The sequence below is a fragment of the Dasypus novemcinctus genome, chromosome 12 (genome assembly GCF_030445035.2).
Source record: "Dasypus novemcinctus isolate mDasNov1 chromosome 12, mDasNov1.1.hap2, whole genome shotgun sequence".
Classification (NCBI taxonomy): Eukaryota; Metazoa; Chordata; class Mammalia; order Cingulata; family Dasypodidae; genus Dasypus; species Dasypus novemcinctus.
The window spans coordinates 21,068,746-21,087,601 of NC_080684.1; the positions used below are offsets into that span (position 1 = coordinate 21,068,746).

Consider the following 18,856-nt stretch of genomic DNA (forward strand, 5'->3'; position numbering starts at 1 on the left):
TAGGAAGTATACCTAGATGAGTATGGATTTTAGTATCCCCAGGAAAGTGAGGGACTTTGCACCCACTGTTTCTCACCTCCGACCCGTCCCCACTTCCCTCACTCATTTTTGCACCTGGTCTAGACACGCAAAGCGACCTTGGAGCAGTCACAGCTGTGAGTGAAGACCAGCATTAGAAATGCTAAGAACAGAAGAGGGTTCTTTAAGTGTCCTCTCTCCTCACAGCAGTGAAAGGGAACACGTGACCCTTCCCTAAGGCTGGAGCTGAAACTGTTGCTTTTCTGGGTTTGTTGCCATTTTTCTTGTCTCCTTGTAAGAACTAGGCTGGTAGACAGCCCCGCAGTGTCTGTCCCCTCATCCCCATCAATTCCTGCTGTGTACACTCACCAGTTCCTTCCTCTAAACCCAATTTCCTCTTTTATTTTAACCTGGAGAATAACATCCAGAATGTGAAGCCAATAGGACCCTAGTTTAGGATCGTGAGGGATGGAATGGATGACTAAGAGCCTGTTCATAATGAAGAAAGTTATCTGTCCTGGGCTGCTGTTATTAAGGGCCTTTGCCTTACTGAGATTTGCGCTTTTAAAAGCAGAAGGCTCCTCCGGATTCTGGGCTCTGTTATTCCTCCACATGCCTGCATTATCCTGTCCACTTCTTTTCCTAGAATTTTCTCGTAGCACTCCTCTAGGTCATGCCCCCACCCTCTGACCACCAAAATTATGCTTTACAACCCCTCTTCCCTATTGCCCCAACCCCACCAACATGTTTGTGAGGCTCTAACAAGGATGTGGAACCTGTTGATGTTCCTGTCCAAGATGTCACATCCTCTGGAGTTGGGTCCCAGCTGTGACAGAAGGATGGAAATGATGACTAAATATGGTTAGCAACAAGTACCGTGGTATTTGAGTCAGACTGATGAATGGGACTAGAGACTCTCTAGCCTTTCTGTCCACCCCTCTAGAGAGTGGAGAGAAAAATGTCTGTTGCAGCATCAGTGGGGGGTTCCCACTGAGCAAACAGGAGCACAGACAAAGCAGTGCTGCCTAGATGGCAACTAGCCAGCCACTGCCACTCCCCAGCTTCCCAGCCACTCGGTAAACCCTAAAGGGAGAAGAGCTCATCCAAAGCTGAAGGAGGCCAAGGGCCTGACTTACAATTCATCAGTCTTTCTCCCTCCCTCTGGCTGCCATCTGAGCTAAGCAAAAGTTAAAATTGCAGCCACCAGCTCCGTGAGTTGCACACTCCCACTCCTGTCACTGACCCCAGGCCTGGGCCTGAGGCCAGTGTGTGTGCCCATGTGCTGGGAACAGGGCAAGGGCGGGAAGAGGGTGTTGGCCTTGCTGACAAAATCCACTTGGAATCTCTCAAGGTTGTGGTTTGGGGCTTCAGTTTGCCACAAAGTGTGTCTGACGAAAGCAGAGGGAAAGCTAGAGAGAGGGAGCCAAAGCTAGTACAGAGGAAGGAAACAGGAAAAAGCTGAAATATTCTTGCTGTGACTCCATTGGAGATTCTTCTCACCTTTCCTGAGTGTGAGAAATTCCCATTATGAAATTCTCCCGTGTTGTTCTCCCTCACATGCTAGTTCATTCTCGCTGTACTCTATCTCCCTCACCCCCTGCCCCAGGCCCGCTCCCCTCCATACTCACACTAGGCTCAGTCAGTGCTTGAACTAAGGATGGGATATCTTCCTGCCTCCATCATATTTCCAAACCCAGAATTCCCAATGCTCAAGTGAAAATTCACATCACAAAATTTTGACATAAAGTATTGCCTAATCCTAAACTCTTCAAAATATCCTTGCTACTCTGGTGCACCTCCGCCTATCACCTGATTTTGAGGGTGATTTGGGTAGCAGATGTATCTGTTGCCTAGCAGTGAAGAGAGAACCATTTCTGCCTTCCCTGGCTGAAGATGTGACCTGTTAGAGATGCCTCTTGCAGCCTCATAAGTATGTAATCATTTGTAGAGTTCTAAATATATGATGCATATCCCTTTTCCACATTGAATCTTGGGAAGATAATTGTGTTTTCAAAGATAATTGGGCTAGGAATAGAAGGATTAGAAATAAAAGAAATGCTGTTCTCTGTAATTATGGTAATTTCTTAAAAGTTAAAGGAATTACTTTTGCTAAAATTAAATGCAGAAAAGCCCCAAGCAAGGAAAGACAAAACATACACAAGTAATTCAGGAGGAGACCATGCTGGTTTCCAATAAAATTTTAAAATCCCATTCTGAACATAGGCATCCCTTTTATATATTTCTCATAAGTCTTGCATCTACCACCCAAGTTCTCTGATATGGAGCCAGAGAGAAGAGCACCTGCTATTTTGGGTCTAAAAAATAGTTCAATGTTGAGATACAACTGGGAACTTGAAAACCCCAGCACAGAGGTGCTTTCATAGTCTAGTTGCAGGGGTCAACAAACTACAGTCTGAGGATCAAGTCTGGCCCTGCAGCCTGGTTTTTATGAACTTTTATTGGACATAGCCACACCCTTTCGTTTATGTATGGTCTATGGCTGCTTCTGATCTACATAAACAGAATTGAGTGGTTGTGGCTGAGATGAGTAGTTACAATAAAGCCCACATATTTACTCACTACCCCTTTATAGAAAAAAAAGTTACCAATTCTTGTTCTAGGGCAGTGACCAAAGTGAAGTCTGGAGTTGAGGCACAGAGAGAGTAAACAGGATCTAGGCTTGAATCTCTAACCCTTCCTACCTAGAAGTTCCTCCTGGTTTTCCACACTGCAAGTTGCCACCTAAGTCACCAAGGACCATTTCAGATCCTTCGTGGAACCAGGCAGAATATACTCAAGGTGTAGGGGGGTAGGGGAATTCACCTGGGAAAGAAGCCATGGACCGGGACCTCAGGAGTGGGCAGCAATAACACCATCTGCATCCACCAGTCCAGTAACTTAATTTATTTTCATTACAAGAACAAGTCTCAGTACAATAAATTATCCATTCCCATCCCTCCTACTGAAAAAGGAAAAAAAGTCTCAGAGTCTTAGGTTAAAACCCTTCCTTAACATCTGAATGGAGACTGACAGCTTCTGGAAGGCCTGGACAGAACTCTCTGAGCACTCGGGAAAGCTACCCCTCAAAAAACCTCTTGATTGCTGTCTCCCATTACTCCACAGGAGAGGTCCCAGGTTGCAGCAAAGGAGTTTGGGAACAGCAAATAGGAGTGGTGGTCACTTTCTGGATATAGGTCTCATGGTTCCATACGATGCCTGTGGCTACGTCCCATGGGAGAGAAGAGTGGTCAGACTGCGGGGACTCCGCAGCCAAAGGAGAATTTATCAGGGTTACAGGGGCCCCAGAATCAGGGATGGGGTGGGCAATACAGTGCATTACATCTTAGTCCATTCGGGTGTTTGAAGAGCAGGAGAGGGATGACATTGCCCCACAAGACCCTTCTACTGTGGGTAAAAGGCTGCACATCACAAGGACTCCACCTGGTCCCTGCTACCCCCAAAGCTGTTTTCCAGGGAGATGCTTCAAGCTCTCAGGGACCAAGATCAACCCTGGACAGAAATCAGAGCAAAGGGCTGAAAGGGTGCCCCCCGCATACACACACTCCCTTCCCCAGCCCCACAGTGAGGCTGCCCCTCACTTACACACGTTGACCCACTCTGTGACCTTGCACTCATCACACAGCACGTAGCAGCACCAGTGGAAGCGGCAATGGCAGCGCTCGACTCGGGTCTGCCGGAGAACGTTATGCCCACGACCACAGCACAGGCTGCCACAGCCGTCCAGCAGGCGGCTGGTCTTGTTGCAGGCACGGCCCCGTGTGCCGGGGGAGCCCACAGTCGGGTCTCGCTCACAGAAGTCCGGAGACTTCTCAAAGTAGACCAGCTCTCCTGAGAGACGGCGGGGACGCAGGCGGGGTTGGAAGGCTCCTGAGTTGCGGTTGTGGGTATTGATGAAGACGGCCCTGCCCAGCCGCTCCCTCAACGCTGCCCCCACTGCCGGGAACTCTGGGGCTGCCCTCCAGCACGTCTTGAACTGGCAGCTGCCTGAAGTGCCATGGCACTTGCATTTCCGCTTCAGGTTTTCAATTACCACCTAGAGCATAGGGGGAAGGGGGAGGGCAGCAAATGAACAGATCACAGAGGCACAAGAGAGGGAAGGAACAGAAAGCACAGGGAGGGACAAACAAAATGGAGGCAAGAATGACCGCAGAACATCAGAAGAGGAAGGGCACTGTAAGGTTAGCTAGCAGCCCCACTCCCTGGTGTTATGGTTGAAGGACTAACGCCTGAGCAGTGTGATTCGCCCACCATCAATCAGTAGCTAGTAACAGAGCCAAGACTCCAGTTGTCTTGACTCCCAGTCCAGTGCTCCTTCCAGAGTGAGCCCTCCTAATTTGGAAGTCCAGCCAGAGCACTTCTAAAACTGTAGAGAAGGCAGCGGTAATAATAGCCACCATTTTTTAAACACCTGCCAACTACTAGGCATGATGCTGGGTGTACTACTTGCTAGCTCAGTCTTAACATTACAAAGTAAGTGTCATTAGGCTCTGATTACAGATGCAGAACTGAGCCACCTGGCTGGTGAGTGAACACCACCTTGCACACCTCATCCTGCTGTCTGCTGGGCCTCTCAAACTGTAGCTCGGCCTCAAAGGCTAGGGAGACCCAGGACGAGAAGCACACACATACCTGGCGCCCCACCCTGTTGTTGTGGATTCGCATCCGTGCTTGGATGTCCCGGGGAGCTTCCCTGGAATCCAGGAAATCTCGAGAGAACTTCTCTCCAAAGTCCATGTCATGGTCACAGCCCCCCCACTCCCATGTGTCCTGGGGGCCAGGACTGGAGCCTGAGCCAGGGCCAGGGCTGGGCAGGGAATGGGGGAAGCTCTTGCCCCGGGACAGTGCCTGCAGCTGCAGCAGCTTGGCCCTCAGCCGATCCTGGTCACCACTGCCCTTCCAGCCACAGCCGCAGCTCACCAGCTTGCCCAGACTGCAGGCCGTGGCTACCGCGTGCATGACCCCGGCAGCCAGCATGGAGAAGGAAAAGGCACTCTCACGGAAACCTGGAAATGAGAAAGGTGTGATGGTAGCGAGGAGGCAGGAGGAAATAAGTAGCCATCCTCCAACTCCAGGGACTGAATCCTGGCTCTGCCATTTTTTAGCTGAGGAATTACTCAGAAAATCATAGGAGACTCAGGGCCTCAGTTTCCTCATCTATAAAGGGATGATCTCTTAGGAGCATTCTTGTCCTGTTAGTCTGCTTTTGAGGTGTGAATGCAGGATAGCCCAGTGGGAGAGACCCCTGAGGTTGGGAAATGACTGAGAGGGAGCTCTTGAGGTCTTTGAAGATGTGTTCACTGAGTTTTACATCTGAAAGTCGTAGAAATTCCCCAGCCCAGCAGGGAGCTTGGGTGGGGTGGGGGCAGAAGCATTTGGGACTTTTTTGGGGGGGATGGGGTGGTGGCTTCAGGGTACTTTAATCAGTCTTTAACCAACCTACCCTCCACCACCCAAACACTTTCAAAGACTTTCAAAGAACTGGAGCTGCCAAGTTCTAGTTTTATATTTGCCCTTCACGTTTATCCTATCCTACGATTACCGTATAAAACACTGGGAGGGGAACAGACAGAGGTGATTTTTTAAAAGGGGGTACAGGAATTGAACCCAGGACCTTGTACATTGGAAGGAGGTGCTCAACCACGAGCTACATCCACTCCCCGCTAAGTAAAAGATTGGCTTCTTTATTATGAATGGGGATCACAGAGGCTCAGGACGACAAGCCTTTCCCAGGCTTAGATAGACCTGCTTACATCGCCCTGTGGAGAAACACAGGGTCCCTCACTTCCTTAAAGCCGAGGTTCTCTAGGACTCTGGGACCTTGAGTGACAGCACCTCCTTAGGGGCCAAGCCTCTCCCACCCCAAGATGCAGGGCTCCTGGCCCAGCCTCCTGATCCCCTCAACCCCATCCCTCCAGGGCTGAAGCTGTTTGCACACGTCTCGGGAATTCCCCGCAGATGGCAGCTGCCTATTAACCCCATCGTCCCCAGAGCACTGCCCACCCCCTGCCTCTCCAAAGCAGAGCCTCTGGATCCTTACTCTTCCAGGGAGTGAACCAGACTGGGACTGGGGAGAGGCAGCGATGCTTCCCAGACCAGGCCGGCAGTGACCTGTTCTGGCCCCTCCAGCCGTTCCTCACCTGCTCAGGTGAGCGCCACCTGGGGCCCCCACAGCACAGAGGAGGGGGCTGCTCCCCAGCTTCAAAGCCATCGGGGTCTTTGTTCCCAGCTTCAGCTCCTGGGAACCCCGGCAATTAGGGGAGTAAGTTTAACCCTTAAACGACCGGGGGCGGTCTCCCCACCCCCGCCGAGACTCTGGGGACACCAGCCCAGGCTTGTCCCTCAGAGAGGGAGAGTGGGGGAAAACAGGAGAGGGACTGGGGAGGGGGGCGTTTGAAGTTTCCAGGGCTGGGGGCATCTCTTGCGCACAGGTGCAACCCAGGTCGAGCTGGGTGGAAACAGGAAAGGGGGCCCCGGAGTAGGGGAGTACGGCCCCAGCTGCCTTGCCGGCAGCGCACAGGTGGAAGTCGGGTGCACAGGGGGCCAGACGGGTGGCCAGCCCCGGCTCAGCGCGGCTCCAGGGGGAATTCCCGGCAGAGGCCCCACCCGGAGCGGGGAACCCGTCCCTTCCCGCCTCCGCTCGCCTCGGCCTGCCCCCAGCCCCGCGCCCCAGCTCACCGCGCTTGAGGATGGCGCTGTGGTGCGGCAGGCGGCCGCCGCCCTCGAGCGCCGAGCAGTTCCAGCGCTGGTCGCGCAGCTGGTGCTGACACTCGTGGACTGCGATCTGCAGGCCCTGCAGCGCGGACGCCGTCACGTCGGGGCTGCGCAGGCACAGGCCCAGCTGCCGCTTGCTCAGGCCCGACAGCGTCAGGCACACGGTGTTGGCCGTCAGCGGCGGCTCGCCGGGCAGCTTCAGGCCCAGGATCTCGTGGCTCAGGGCTCTGCGAACGCAAAGGCGGCTCGGGGTCGTGGTCCCCAGGCCCGGCGCCTCCTCCCCCAAGCCCCGCCGCGGGTCGGTACTTCCAGCCCAGGGCTCTTCTCCCGTGGGAGCCGGGGTGGGGGGTGGGCGTGGGGGTGCTCACCGACTGCACAGCGCGAGGAACAGGAGACCCGCGAGGCCCGAGGGCGGAGGCCGCGGCCGGGGCTCCTCCCGCATGTCGAGGCCCGGGCCCCGAGGCCCCGGAGGGCAGATGGATCAGGGCCTGCGGGACAGGGAGGCGTGAGGCGGGCCCCGGAAGGGTGCCCTACGTCGGCTCTTACCCCGCCGGCTTCACCCCACTGACCCTTCTCACGCCTCCCCAAACCAAACCAAGCGCAATAAGATTCACCCCTTGATTCCCGGGTCCTGGAGCGCCGGGGGCGAGAAGCCGCCGCCTGGCAGCTCAGCCCTCGCCAGCGCGCCTGGGCACCCAGGCACGCACGCACCTGCGGACACCGGCAGACAAACACCCGCTCCGCCTTCTCGCCCAGCGCTGCCTCTTCCAGGGCCCCACGGCGCGCTTCCCCGTCCTAAGACTGCTTCACGCCCCCACTCGGCCAGGGGGCGGGGTCCCGAGGGGCTTCCCCACCGCCCACAGCGGATGGCGGGGGAGGAGGGGTGGCTCCTGCAGGTGCCGTCGAGGGCAGGCGGCCTCAGAGAGGAGGGTCGAGGGACAGGCTTCCCCCCTCACTCTACCCCCCCCCCCCACGCTCCCCGCCGCAGCGAGGGAGGAGAGCCTCCAGGTGCTGCAAAGGCCGGGAGGGGACGTGGTTCCCACCTGAACCTGACCGCGGCGCGCTGAGTCCTCTTCTGCATGCCTCCCCTCACCTTTCCCAGCTGCAGGCGAGCCAGCCGTCCCATCTCTACGGGTCTCAGCCTCGATCCCCGGCCCTTTGCTCTCGCGCTCAATGCCCTGCAAATCTGGGGGCGCTCCTTTATGCGCGGTCTTTACCTCGGGCGATATCCCTAGCTCTCTCTGGTTCTCTGTGCCCCGGCAGGCGAACGTGTGTCTGTCTGTCTGGCCCCGAGCCTTTCGCGACCCGGCGTGCGTGTCCCTGCCCTCCCTGCTTTCCCAGTTCCCGATTACCTCCAGCGGCTCTGGGGCGGCGGCAGCGTCCCGCACGCGGTTGGGTCGCCCGGGCTCCGGCTGTTCACACCGCAGAGGGACCACGTCGGGTTCTGCGCCTTCGGCAGAGCCGCATTCTTCCAGGGCCGGGCCACTCCTCTTCGCTGCTGCCCCAGCGTCGTCGCCGCCGCCGCCGCGGGGAGGAAGGGAGGGAGGAAAAGAGGGAGCGAAGCGGAGAGCCAGCGATCCGGCGAGCAGGGAACTGGGGACTCTGGCTGCGCTCGCCGCGAGCTCACGGCGGCTCTGGCCCAGCAGACGGAGCTGCGGCCCCTCCCCAAGCCCGGGGCATCCCCACCCCATCCCCCGCACGCCCCCCCGCCGCCCTGACCCGGGGAGCGCAGTCGCTCCCCCTTCTTCCAGCATACACACACACCCTCTCCCCCGACGCCTGAAAGGGAAGGTGGCCAAAGTTCCTCTCACCTGCTCTGGGGGCGTCAGGGCTGCACGGAGGGTGTAGTGACCCAGATTAGGGCGCCAGGGTAGCCAGCCCAAGTGGCCAAGCCTTGTAACATTTCTTTTTGCCTCAGTTTCTCCGTCAAGAACGGGCTGGCTGGAGCGCACATTTGGCAAGAAGAGGACGGAGCCTAGAATCGACAGTCGCGGGTAGAGTGCGCAGCAGGAGCGCACAGCAAGGCACTCGGAGAGGGCTGGAGGGGCGCGCGGTCTGGGCGGCTTGGCTTCCGCCCACCTCCCACCACCTCCGAGCCTTGCGCCTGCCCCTTGGGAGGGGTCAGCCTCAGCCTCAGACTTTTGCCAATGCAACGGCTTGGATAGCCCTAGACTTCCCTTGGCTTGCCGGCATCCTTGCCCGTGGAGGACTCCTACCCGATCTCCGGGATCCCGGGATCTACACTTCAGGTGCCGGGCTTCCGGCTGCAGGCTCGCAGACTTGCTTCACCTGGGGTGAGAGGGGACTCGGTCTTCCAAACTGTGCCCAGTCTGAGAGCAGCGGGGAAAGAGGCTGCTCTCCGATGCACAGACGCAGGCAAACAGCCTTAGGCTGCATCTGCGGCAGCGAAGGGGTTAGGTGCCACCGCACTCCCGCCTGACTCACTCTCGCAGCTCTAACCACTGTGGGCTATTTTTGCCAAAGAGGGGCCCAGGCTTTCCAGGCGCACACCCCCCCCCCCCCCCCGCAGCCACCCCTGCCAGACCACAGCCCAAGGCATGGCTGGCCCTGCGCGACCGAGGTTGGTGCGTTGACTCAGAGATTGCCTCCGGGGAAGGGAGCCACGGGGCTGATGCCCACAGCCACAGTCACCTCTTCCTTGGCGGTGGCCCGCGCAGCTCTACTGGGACAGCCAGGGTCAGACTCATCTGTGCTGCTGCAGGTCCTCCCCCGTGATCCAGGGGGCACTGACATCCAGGGGACATTCCTTGGGATACTTATGGACCCAGGCCTCGAGCAGGCTGGAGAGGGGCGAGTGTCAATATCCCTGACACTGGACAGCGGTGACCGTAGACTTGCTTTTTTCTTCTTCCCTATCTCTGGGGTGAGTGGTGGGGGGTGGGGAGGTGAGCCTTAAAGCTCCTTTCGCTTCTTCCCCTTTAGGCACCAGCCACCAGAATCTGTAAGCGCCTCCTTGACAACTTTTGCCCTTATACTGGGTTCAATGACACACCCCCACCCTCCCCGCAAGCATCCTCCCCTTCTCCCTGATCTTCCGCCGGGAGAGGGGAAAAAGGCTTCCTAGGCCCTCCTTCTCCACGGGGACTTCATGGCCATTTGTACTTCCCCATGTGTCTCCTCGTCTCTCTCAAGTTTTGGAATTTTTCCCCCATCTGATTCTATTCGTGTTGGGTTCCAGTATAGCGTCAGGTGCCAAGGAGGGGCCAGAGTGAGAACCACTGCCCCAGGTCCCAACTTCTCAGTGACTCCAGAGCTCCCCGAGTTGGCCCGTGTTCCAAGTCCAAGGAGCCACACTGCTGCTCTCCCCACTGGAGCCCGGCTCTGGGACAGGAGGCCACAGGCAGGCAGACTGGGTGGCCTGGGCTGGCCCGCAGTGCCCTCAGCCCGACCGGCTGGCCTGCGCGCTGACCCGCAGGAGGCTGGGGGGCGGGGGCAGGCGGGGTCTGGAGAGGGTTGCGGGTGCACACCCATTGCCTAATACCCCAAGCACGCAGCCAGCTCCAGGAAAGGGGAGGGGCGGGAGCCAGGGAGACCTCGACGAGGGTTGGGGCCACGATAGAGGGGGAGAGTGGGCGACTGTCATCACTGAGGAGCTGAGGCGAGAGAGCCGGAGCAGCTTGTTCCCTCCGTGAGAGGAGCGGAGGACTGCCCCGCCCATCACGGGATGAAGGGTGTAGTGAGAGTCATCTGGGAGGAACACGGGGGCCCTGGAGGGTGGTGGTCAAAGGAAAGAGTGGGGGCTCCTGGACATTGGGGGGTAGAGCAACCCAGGCGGTCGCTCAAGCCAGGCACAGCCTCCGGAACCTCCTTCTCCTCCTCCAACCCCTCCCCTGTGTTTGCCTTGGCCCAGGGTCCCGGGTGACTCATCTGCTGCTGGGCCGCTGATAGGGGCGCCAGGCCGGGGGAACCCAAATTATAGGCCCGGGAGAACTGGATGCACCCGCGGTGGTGAGCTCAGCTGCACTGCCCACCCTCCGGCTCTGCCTTCTGCTGCAGCCCTGGAGGCTGCCACCTGGAGGCACCGAAAGATCCCCAGCCCAACTCCACTGACTCTTGGGGAATCCCCCCACAATCGGCAGTCTGCCCCAACAAATCTGTGGGATTACCCAAGGCAGAACTGTGCCCGCTTTCTCAACTGGGACTGACGGATGGCCTGTGCCTCTGGCGCCCGAGGAGGTGGTGCCGCCTGCTGGTGCTTCTAGGGAAGGCAGGCTACTCGGCCCACAGACTCTCAGCTCCGGTTTCAGGCTTCCTCCCCGTACCCCAACATCACCGCCAAGTCCCTTTCCTCTTCAACAACCCCCCCTCTATCCCCATCGCCGGGGAGGGGGCTGGTTTTTTATTGAGTTTCTACTTCAAGCAAGTTATTCATGGTCAAATGTGATACAGAGAAATAAAGCAGGGTAAGGGAGATAGGTAGTGGGATTCTATTTTATATGAGGGAGGGAGAAGGAAGTGAGGGAGCAAATTCATAGAGATATCTGGGGAAAAGCATTCAAGAAGGTAGAAAAGCTAGTGCAAGGACCCTGAAACAGGAGTGTGCTTGAAGTGTCCAAGGAATTAGCCTGGAGGCCGGTGTGGCTGGAACGGAGTGATCCACAGAGGGAGAACGGGAGGCCCTGAAGCTGGAGGACAAGGAGCAGGATCTGATCAGATAGGGCGTTGTATGCCACTGTAAAGATTCTGGCTTTTACTTTGAGCGAGGTGGGGAACCATTGGAGAGCGTCGTGCAGAGAAATGGAATGATCCAACTTCTGTTTTAAAAAGGTTGGCTCTGGCTGCTACGTGGAGAACAGCCTGTGGGTGGCAAGGTTGGCAGCAGGAGAGCTGTCATCTAGGTGAGAGATGATGGTGGCCCTGACCAGTGTTGTAGCAGTGCAGTGGTGAGGATGGGTCTGGTTCTATCTTGAAGATAGAAGGAGAGGGTTTGCTGATGGATTGGATGTGGAGTACTAGAGAATGAATATAGACAGAGAAGAAAAGCTCCAGACTGAACCTGGCTGCACTCCCATATTTAGAAATTGGGGACATGAAGAGGAACCAGACAAGAAGACCGAGAAAGTGAACAGCCAGTGAAGTAGGAATGACATTCCAGAAATCAAGTGAGAAAGTATTTCAAGAAAAATGAAGTAGTCATCTGTACCTGTTGTTCCAGAAAGGTTGGTTAGGACAGATAAGAACTGAGAATGGACTGTTGGGTAGGGGAATATAGAGGTCATGGATGATCTTGATAAGAAGGAGTAGTAGGTTCCAAGGCCTGATTGGGGTAGAAAGAGAGAATAAAGAAAAGAACTGGTGCTAGTGATGAAGGAAAATCCTTTGGAGTTTTGCAGTAAGAGAGAGCTGAGAAATGGGGCAATCTTGGAGAGTAATGTGGGGACAAATGAAGTTTTGGGGCTTTTAGATGGGAACTATTACTGCATGTTTGCATGCTGGTGGTTATCATCTAGTCATTTTAAAAGGGGGACAACTGATAGAGTGATGATCTAAATAGAAATTTAGATCACAGAGCCCCTGCCCCCTCCCCGCCTACTTCTGGTGGGGAGAATGGTGGAACACAGGACACTGACTCCTTTCTTCTCTTCCCACCTCTGCTTGCCCCCAATGGCCACAGATAGGGCTTTCGTGTCTTCCAGCCTACCTCTCAGATTGTGTCAATCCATAGGATATGACCCAGACCCTAATGGGGAGAAACTCCGAAGGGACAAGTGACGGGCCGCCGGTGGTACATTGTCCACCCTCTCAAGTCCTCTGTAGAGGCTACCGGGCTTGGGACCTGTGAAGGATGCCCAGGCAGTACACCTTGTCCTTCAGGGATGAGTCCTTGGGGAAGCCAGGTTAGTGGGGCTAGGCAAAGGGCCTGGGAAAGACAAAATAGCCTCCCTCAGGCTTCACTTGGATTATGAGGTATCTCTTTTCAAGTGCGAGTGCCTTAGAAAAGTTCATTAAACTTATCAGGCATTTACTCCTTAGAGTAATTTCTCCGCCTTGGAGGAAGGCTTTGTCATTTCTGAGTCTTGAGACTCTTTGCACTCAGGTCTGGGTAAATAACCCAGTCGGAAAGCATCCTAAAAGGCAGAGGAGATGAAAATGAGAGAATCTAAAGGTCCTGCTGATCATTTGTACCTACCTGCCAATTTTGAGAAAAGCCCCACCTCCTATTGCTGCACTCTCTCAAGCAGCTGATAATGTGGGAAGAGTGTGGGCTTTGAGTCACATCTGTCTGGGCTATTAGCTGTGTGGACATTAGAAAACTGTGTTATCTGTTTTTGTTTTTGTTTTTCCTCTTTAAAATGGGGTAAGAGGAGAGCTGTAAAGAAGGAGATTCTGGGAAACGGACTTTGGCCCAGTGGTTAGGGCGTCCGTCTACCATATGGGAGGTCCGCGGTTCAAACCCCGGGCCTCCTTGACCCGTGTGGAGCTGGCCATGCGCAGTGCTGATGCGCGCAAGGAGTGCCGTGCCACGCAGGGGTGTCCCCCGCGTGGGGGAGCCCCACGCACAAGGAGTGCGCCCGTCAGGAAAGCCGCCCAGCGTGAAAAGAAAGAGCAGCCTGCCCAGGAATGGCGCCACCCACACTTCCCGTGCCGCTGACGACAACAGAAGCGGACAAAGAAACAAGACGCAGCAAATAGACACCAAGAACAGACAACCAGGGGAAGGGGGGAAATTAAATAAAAATAAATAAATAAATCTTTAAAAAAAAAAAAAAAAAAGAAGGAGATTCTTCAGGGGCCTCCCGTGTGTGGTGGTGAAGCATGATAACCAAAGCTGTCAGTGCCCCCTATGTCCCATATCGGGAACAGCAGGCACTTCTTCTATAGGCTAATGTGGCCTTAATGGCTTGAGTTGAAATCCCTACAAGGGAAGAAAAAAAACATACTACGACGGAGATGGCCGCAGGCACTCCGGGTATTCCTGCGTGGTGAGAGTGGAGAGAGCCAGAATTTGGGGGGAGGAAACAAAAACTGGATGATAGAAAAATCCCAGGAGAAGCAGACACATGAGGGCACTACGTCACTGCTCTGTTCAGCCAGCCGCCCCTCCCTGCCCGCCCTCCCCTGCCGTCTACTCCACTGCCCTTCCTTTCTGAGCCTAGCCCCCAGGGACTCAGCTACTCCTGGTCTTGTTCCCTGTTCTGCCTCCTCCCCTAGTGACATGCATAGGTTGACACATGCCCCAGGGTGACACACCGTAGCTGATGCAAGGTACACAGGGCGACAGTGACACACACATGCATATTTAATCTCTTCCCCCCACACACACACTCATCCAGTTGCAGACGGCCCTCAGTCAACCTTCTGGGTCTCCTCCTTCCCTGGGTTTTTGCCACCTTCTTCCCGACACATAGGAGATGAGCTACCTTGCTGTGACAAGGTGACTTGATGATTCCTTCCGACCTGAGCGGAATTCCAAGATTCTTTTGAAAGTTTCCTAACATCCCTCCTCAGAACGTGGGGTTTCTGCACATGCCCACACGCAGGAGGGGGCGCCTTCATGCACATTCTCACGTGCATTCACACTCACATTGTTACACTTACACACACTGACACACACACACTTGGCCGCTGCCTTTCCGCCCACATGCGCAAACTGCCCATGCCTCGGGTTTCTCTCCGCCAGGCTCCGTTTGGACAGCTCAGCCCCCAACCCACCCCCGGGATTTCCCTGACCACAGCCCCACCCTCAGTCTCCCCCTTTTCCTTCCCAGTCCAGCCGTCGGGGGTTCCTGGGCGAGGAGGCGTCTCCCCGGAGTCGCTGCCCAGAACCACAGGTTTCCTTCCGCCACTCAGGTTGGGTGAGAGAAGGGGACGCCGTCAGGGCCCAGGGTGACGTCGAGGGGACAAACCCACCGCGGGCGGCGAGGCCACTGGACTCCAGGCGGGTTCTCCCCGCAGTACGTTCTCGCCGCGCCCCCTGGCGGACGCGGGTCCCCGAAGGGCTCCGGACGCGAGGAATGAGGCGGGCGCGCGTGGGAGGGCGTCCCAAGGGGAGGGGTCCGCGGCCAGTGCGGGCCCGGAGGCGGGGGCCACTGGGCAGGGGGCGGAGGTGAACCCCGACGGCCAGTCCGTGAGCTCTTGGCCCAGACGGGCGGGAGCCACGGCCCCGCTCGCTGCCCATTGTCTGCGCCCTGACCGGTGCGCCCTGGTGCCACGGCGCGGCCCGGCGGGGCAGCCTCCTCCCGTCGCTTCAGCCTGCGCCGCAACTATAAGAGGCGGTGCCGCCCGCCGTGGCCGCCTCAGCCCACCAGCCGGGACTGAGAGCCATGCTGCCCGCCGTCCGCCCCCGGGGCTGTTAGAGCCAGACTGCGACCTCTCGCCACCGCCGCCACCGCCGCGTCGCGTCCCACCGTCGCGGGCAGCAGCCACAGCCGCCGCAACTGCAGCACTGAGCGGGCAAGGCCAGGCAGGCCATGGGGTGCTGGGCGCTGCTGCCCGGCTGGGTTTCTGCTACGCTGCTGCTGGCGATGGCCGCTCTACCCGCAGCCCTGGCCGCCAACAGCAGCGGCCGATGGTGGTAAGTGAGCTGGCACGGGGTCACCACTTGTCCCGGGGCGCACAGCCTGGGGGTTAGCCGGACCCAGATCCCACCCTCTGAGATTCGTCGGCAGACAGGCTCCCCCCAGCACTCTGACTTCCCACCGCGACACCAAGCGGCGCTCCGGCGCGGAGCTGCCCCAGGGGCTCTCAGCCTGCTGCAGTGGGGGCGAATGACCTGCCCGCGGCCCCACGGTGCCCCAGGCAGGGAGCCCATCCAGCCCGGCCCTTCCTCCTCGAGCCCAAACCTCAGCCTCGCGGTGGCGGCTGCACCACAAGTTTCCCTGACTTGGGAAGCGAGGAGACAGGCATGCGCTCAGAGAGAAGGCGAGAAGAGGGACCCCTAAGCACGTCAAGCCGTGGGCGGGCAGGGACTGCAGGCCACGATTTCCTTGCCCAGGCTGCCTAGAAGCAGGTTCAGAGAGCCAAAGTGGACACCTAGTCTCCAGGCTCCCAGCCCTCACCTGTCCAGACCCTGGAGTCAGCAGCCCTAGGACTCCTGGGCACACACAAGTCTAGACACCCAGTCCTTTCAAAATAGTGAGCCTGGGAGCGTGCAAACATTACCTTGTTAGGACTCTCCCACCGCGCTCTCTCCGGACAACTAGACCCAAGAAGAGGACGGGGGTGGGGGGAAGGGACACCGCTTTTTTGATTAGGGTGCTGGTCCCCCTCCCGGGCCTAAGCGTCCATCCTCCGTCCCACCAGGGGCATCGTAAACGTGGCCTCCTCCACGAACCTGCTGACCGATTCCAAGAGTCTGCAGCTGGTGCTCGAGCCCAGTCTACAGCTGCTGAGCCGCAAACAGCGGCGGCTGATCCGCCAGAACCCGGGGATCCTGCACAGCGTGAGCGGGGGGCTGCAGAGCGCCGTGCGCGAGTGCAAGTGGCAGTTCCGGAACCGCCGCTGGAATTGTCCCACGGCTCCGGGGCCCCACCTCTTCGGCAAGATCGTCAACCGAGGTGGGTGCTCAGGAAGGCGATGCTTCCGGGACCGGGGGAAACGCAGGGTCATACCCAGGGCATGCGCGGGTGAGTGCAGAGATGTCCCAGGCGCCTGCGGGGTCACGCAAGCAACGCGCCACGAGCCTCTTGCTCTGCGCCAGCTCCGGGCCAGACTCTTGTTACCAGGAGCACTTAGTGGTGCACCTTGAACACGAAGCTTAACTTTTCTGACCCAACGCCACAAAGAAAGGGACGTGCCCGGCTCCTGAACGCTGGCCGACCGCCGCTTTTCCCTCGCGTCTCTGAAGCGCGCTCAGGAAGCTCTCCTTAGAGGCGCGGGTCTTGCCTCCGGCCCATTCCGGCTTGCAGCGCCGAGACTGCCCGAGTGTTCGGGCAGCGGAAAGGTCCCGGCGGTGCAGCGCCCTCCCATTCCCCCGTTTCGGGTTTTCTCTTTGGGACTGCTCCACTTCCGCGCCGGTGCCAAAATGCACCCGGGGTCCCCGTACGGCGTGTTTACGAGCGTGGCTGTGGGTGCGTGCCCACGAACGTGTTTTTTCTATGAGGCTAGCCGGCAGCTTCCCAACCCGTGCCGGCCGCCTGGCTCTCGGGACTCCCAGGGTGGAGTCCCGGCGCGGGGCTCCAAGGTCCCAAGCCCTCCGCGGAGGGTGCCGGCCGCGCCCCGCGTTCCGCCTCGTTGATTCCGGCTCCCTGGCCTCCCCCTTGTCCCCACAGGCTGCCGGGAAACTGCGTTTATCTTCGCCATCACGTCGGCCGGAGTCACCCACTCGGTGGCGCGCTCCTGCTCGGAGGGCTCCATCGAATCCTGCACGTGCGACTACCGGCGGCGCGGCCCCGGGGGCCCTGATTGGCACTGGGGAGGGTGCAGCGATAACATCGACTTCGGCCGCCTCTTTGGCCGGGAGTTCGTGGACTCCGGGGAGAAGGGGCGCGACCTGCGCTTCCTTATGAACCTTCACAACAACGAGGCGGGCCGCACGGTGAGCAGGCTCGCGGGGGGCCGTGCACCCAAAGCCGAGCGGCGGGGGTCTCCGGGTCCCGCACAGAGGCTGATTTCGGGCTTGGGACGTGAAGGTCCAAGATAAGGCTGGGATAGGGTGCCAGGAGAGGGCGTCCTCAGGGAGCAGGAGGTTGGGAAAGAAGCCGCAGAATGGGAACGAGTGGCTGAGAGATGCCTTGGACCGAGGGCCGGAGAGGGTGGAAGAGGCGAAAAGTCCTAAGCCCCAGAGTACGCATTGCCTCGAGCTCCCCCATTGTACAGATTAGCAAATGGAGGCTGACCGAGCGGGCTGATCGCGGGCTTGGAGCCTCGTCGGGGCCTAATCGAGTCCCACCTCTCCGCTGGGCATTTCGCGCCTGGCTGCCCCTGCTCTCGGCCACACTTCGGCTTTTGCCAAGGTCCCGGCGGCGTCCGGGAGGGGGCGGTATCTGGGGCGGTGGCGCGGGCTCTGACGGTGCGGGGGGCCGCCTCTCTCCCCTCTGCTCTCAGACCGTGTTCTCCGAGATGCGCCAGGAGTGCAAGTGCCACGGCATGTCGGGCTCGTGCACGGTGCGCACGTGCTGGATGCGGCTGCCCACGCTGCGCGCGGTGGGCGACGTGCTGCGCGACCGCTTCGACGGCGCCTCGCGCGTCCTCTACGGCAACCGCGGCAGCAACCGGGCCTCGCGCGCCGAGCTGCTGCGCCTCGAGCCCGAGGACCCGGCGCACAAGCCGCCCTCCCCGCACGACCTCGTCTACTTCGAGAAATCGCCCAACTTCTGCACGTCCAGCGGCCGCCTGGGTACGGCCGGCACGGCGGGGCGCGCCTGCAACAGCTCGTCGCCCGCGCTGGACGGCTGCGAGCTCCTCTGCTGCGGCCGCGGCCACCGCACGCGCACGCAGCGCGTCACCGAGCGCTGCAACTGCACCTTCCACTGGTGCTGCCACGTCAGCTGCCGCAACTGCACGCACACGCGCGTGCTGCACGAGTGTCTGTGAGGCTCGGACTCACCCCGGGAGCGCTCTCTTCAGGCCCGCCGCCCCTCCCCTAACTAACCCAAGACCCCGAAACGCGCCCACGCGGTCCCTCCTGGCACATTCCCAGCCGTTCAGACTACCCCATCACCCCTCCTCCTACCTGGGGACTCCTCAAACCACTTGCCTGGGGCGGCACGGGCATCCTTGCCACCCTGACGGAGCTGTCCCGGACCTACCTCCCTCCCTCTCCGCGGGAGATCCCTTGTTGCACTGCCCCCTTCGTGGCCAGGAGGTGCCAGCTCCTGACGGGGTTCCTCTGCCTCTTCCACCGCACCAGCGACCTCTCTGGTTCTCCCCTCCTCCCGGTTTTCTCTCTGTCCCTGTGCCCTTCCCCACTCTCCTGCCAAGGGCGGGGACCCTGGACGCACACCCGGGCCTGGGGCCTTTCTCCTTCCCACCTACAGCTGAAGCGGGAGGTCCCGGGGTGAACGGGCAGCTGTGGTGATATGGCACATGAGTTTGGGGGCCCGGCGAGCAGAAATGCCCCCATCCCCCCAGCCTCTGTCGTGGAGCCATTGAACAGCTGTGAGCCATGCTTCCCTCTGTCACCTCCTACCCCTTCCTGTCCTGC

The 18,856-nt window shown here is 58.7% G+C and overlaps 2 protein-coding genes across 3 annotated transcripts; one reads left to right on the forward strand and one right to left on the reverse strand.

Annotated features, from left to right (window-relative positions):
- Positions 1-2,907: 2,907 nt before the first annotated feature.
- WNT10B (Wnt family member 10B) lies at positions 2,908-8,384 on the reverse strand. 2 transcript variants are annotated; one of them, XM_023586761.3, is made up of 6 exons: positions 8,103-8,384; positions 7,119-7,238; positions 6,715-6,977; positions 4,669-5,042; positions 3,622-4,072; positions 2,908-3,528 (listed from the first exon to the last, which is right to left on the reverse strand). In XM_023586761.3, exons 2-6 carry the CDS (start codon positions 7,190-7,192, stop codon positions 3,470-3,472), a joined length of 1,221 nt encoding a protein of 406 aa, XP_023442529.1. In that variant the 5' UTR covers positions 7,193-7,238; positions 8,103-8,384; the 3' UTR covers positions 2,908-3,469. The 2 variants fall into 2 exon arrangements, with proteins under 2 accessions (XP_023442529.1, XP_058163893.1); XM_058307910.2 differs by having other exon boundaries at positions 3,482-4,072.
- Positions 8,385-15,182: 6,798 nt separating this feature from the next.
- WNT1 (Wnt family member 1) lies at positions 15,183-18,258 on the forward strand. Its single transcript, XM_004446940.2, has 4 exons — positions 15,183-15,286; positions 16,015-16,268; positions 16,983-17,248; positions 17,758-18,258. Exons 1-4 carry the CDS (start codon positions 15,183-15,185, stop codon positions 18,244-18,246), a joined length of 1,113 nt encoding a protein of 370 aa, XP_004446997.1. The 3' UTR covers positions 18,247-18,258.
- The last annotated feature ends 598 nt before the right edge of the window (positions 18,259-18,856 follow it).

Bases quoted from the DNA above. Each gene is read 5' to 3' on its own strand.
- WNT10B (XM_023586761.3), bottom strand. From the start codon at position 7,192: ATGCGGGAGGAGCCCCGGCCGCGGCCTCCGCCCTCGGGCCTCGCGGGT. The intron at 6,978-7,118 runs GTGAGCACCCCC...TTGCGTTCGCAG, and splicing joins TTCCTCGCGCTGTGCAGTCG to AGCCCTGAGCCACGAGATCC. The intron at 5,043-6,714 runs GTGAGCTGGGGC...TCTCATTTCCAG, and splicing joins CAGCGCCATCCTCAAGCGCG to GTTTCCGTGAGAGTGCCTTT.
- WNT1 (XM_004446940.2), top strand. From the start codon at position 15,183: ATGGGGTGCTGGGCGCTGCTGCCCGGCTGGGTTTCTGCTACGCTGCTG. The intron at 15,287-16,014 runs GTAAGTGAGCTG...CCGTCCCACCAG, and splicing joins AACAGCAGCGGCCGATGGTG to GGGCATCGTAAACGTGGCCT. The intron at 16,269-16,982 runs GTGGGTGCTCAG...TTGTCCCCACAG, and splicing joins CGGCAAGATCGTCAACCGAG to GCTGCCGGGAAACTGCGTTT.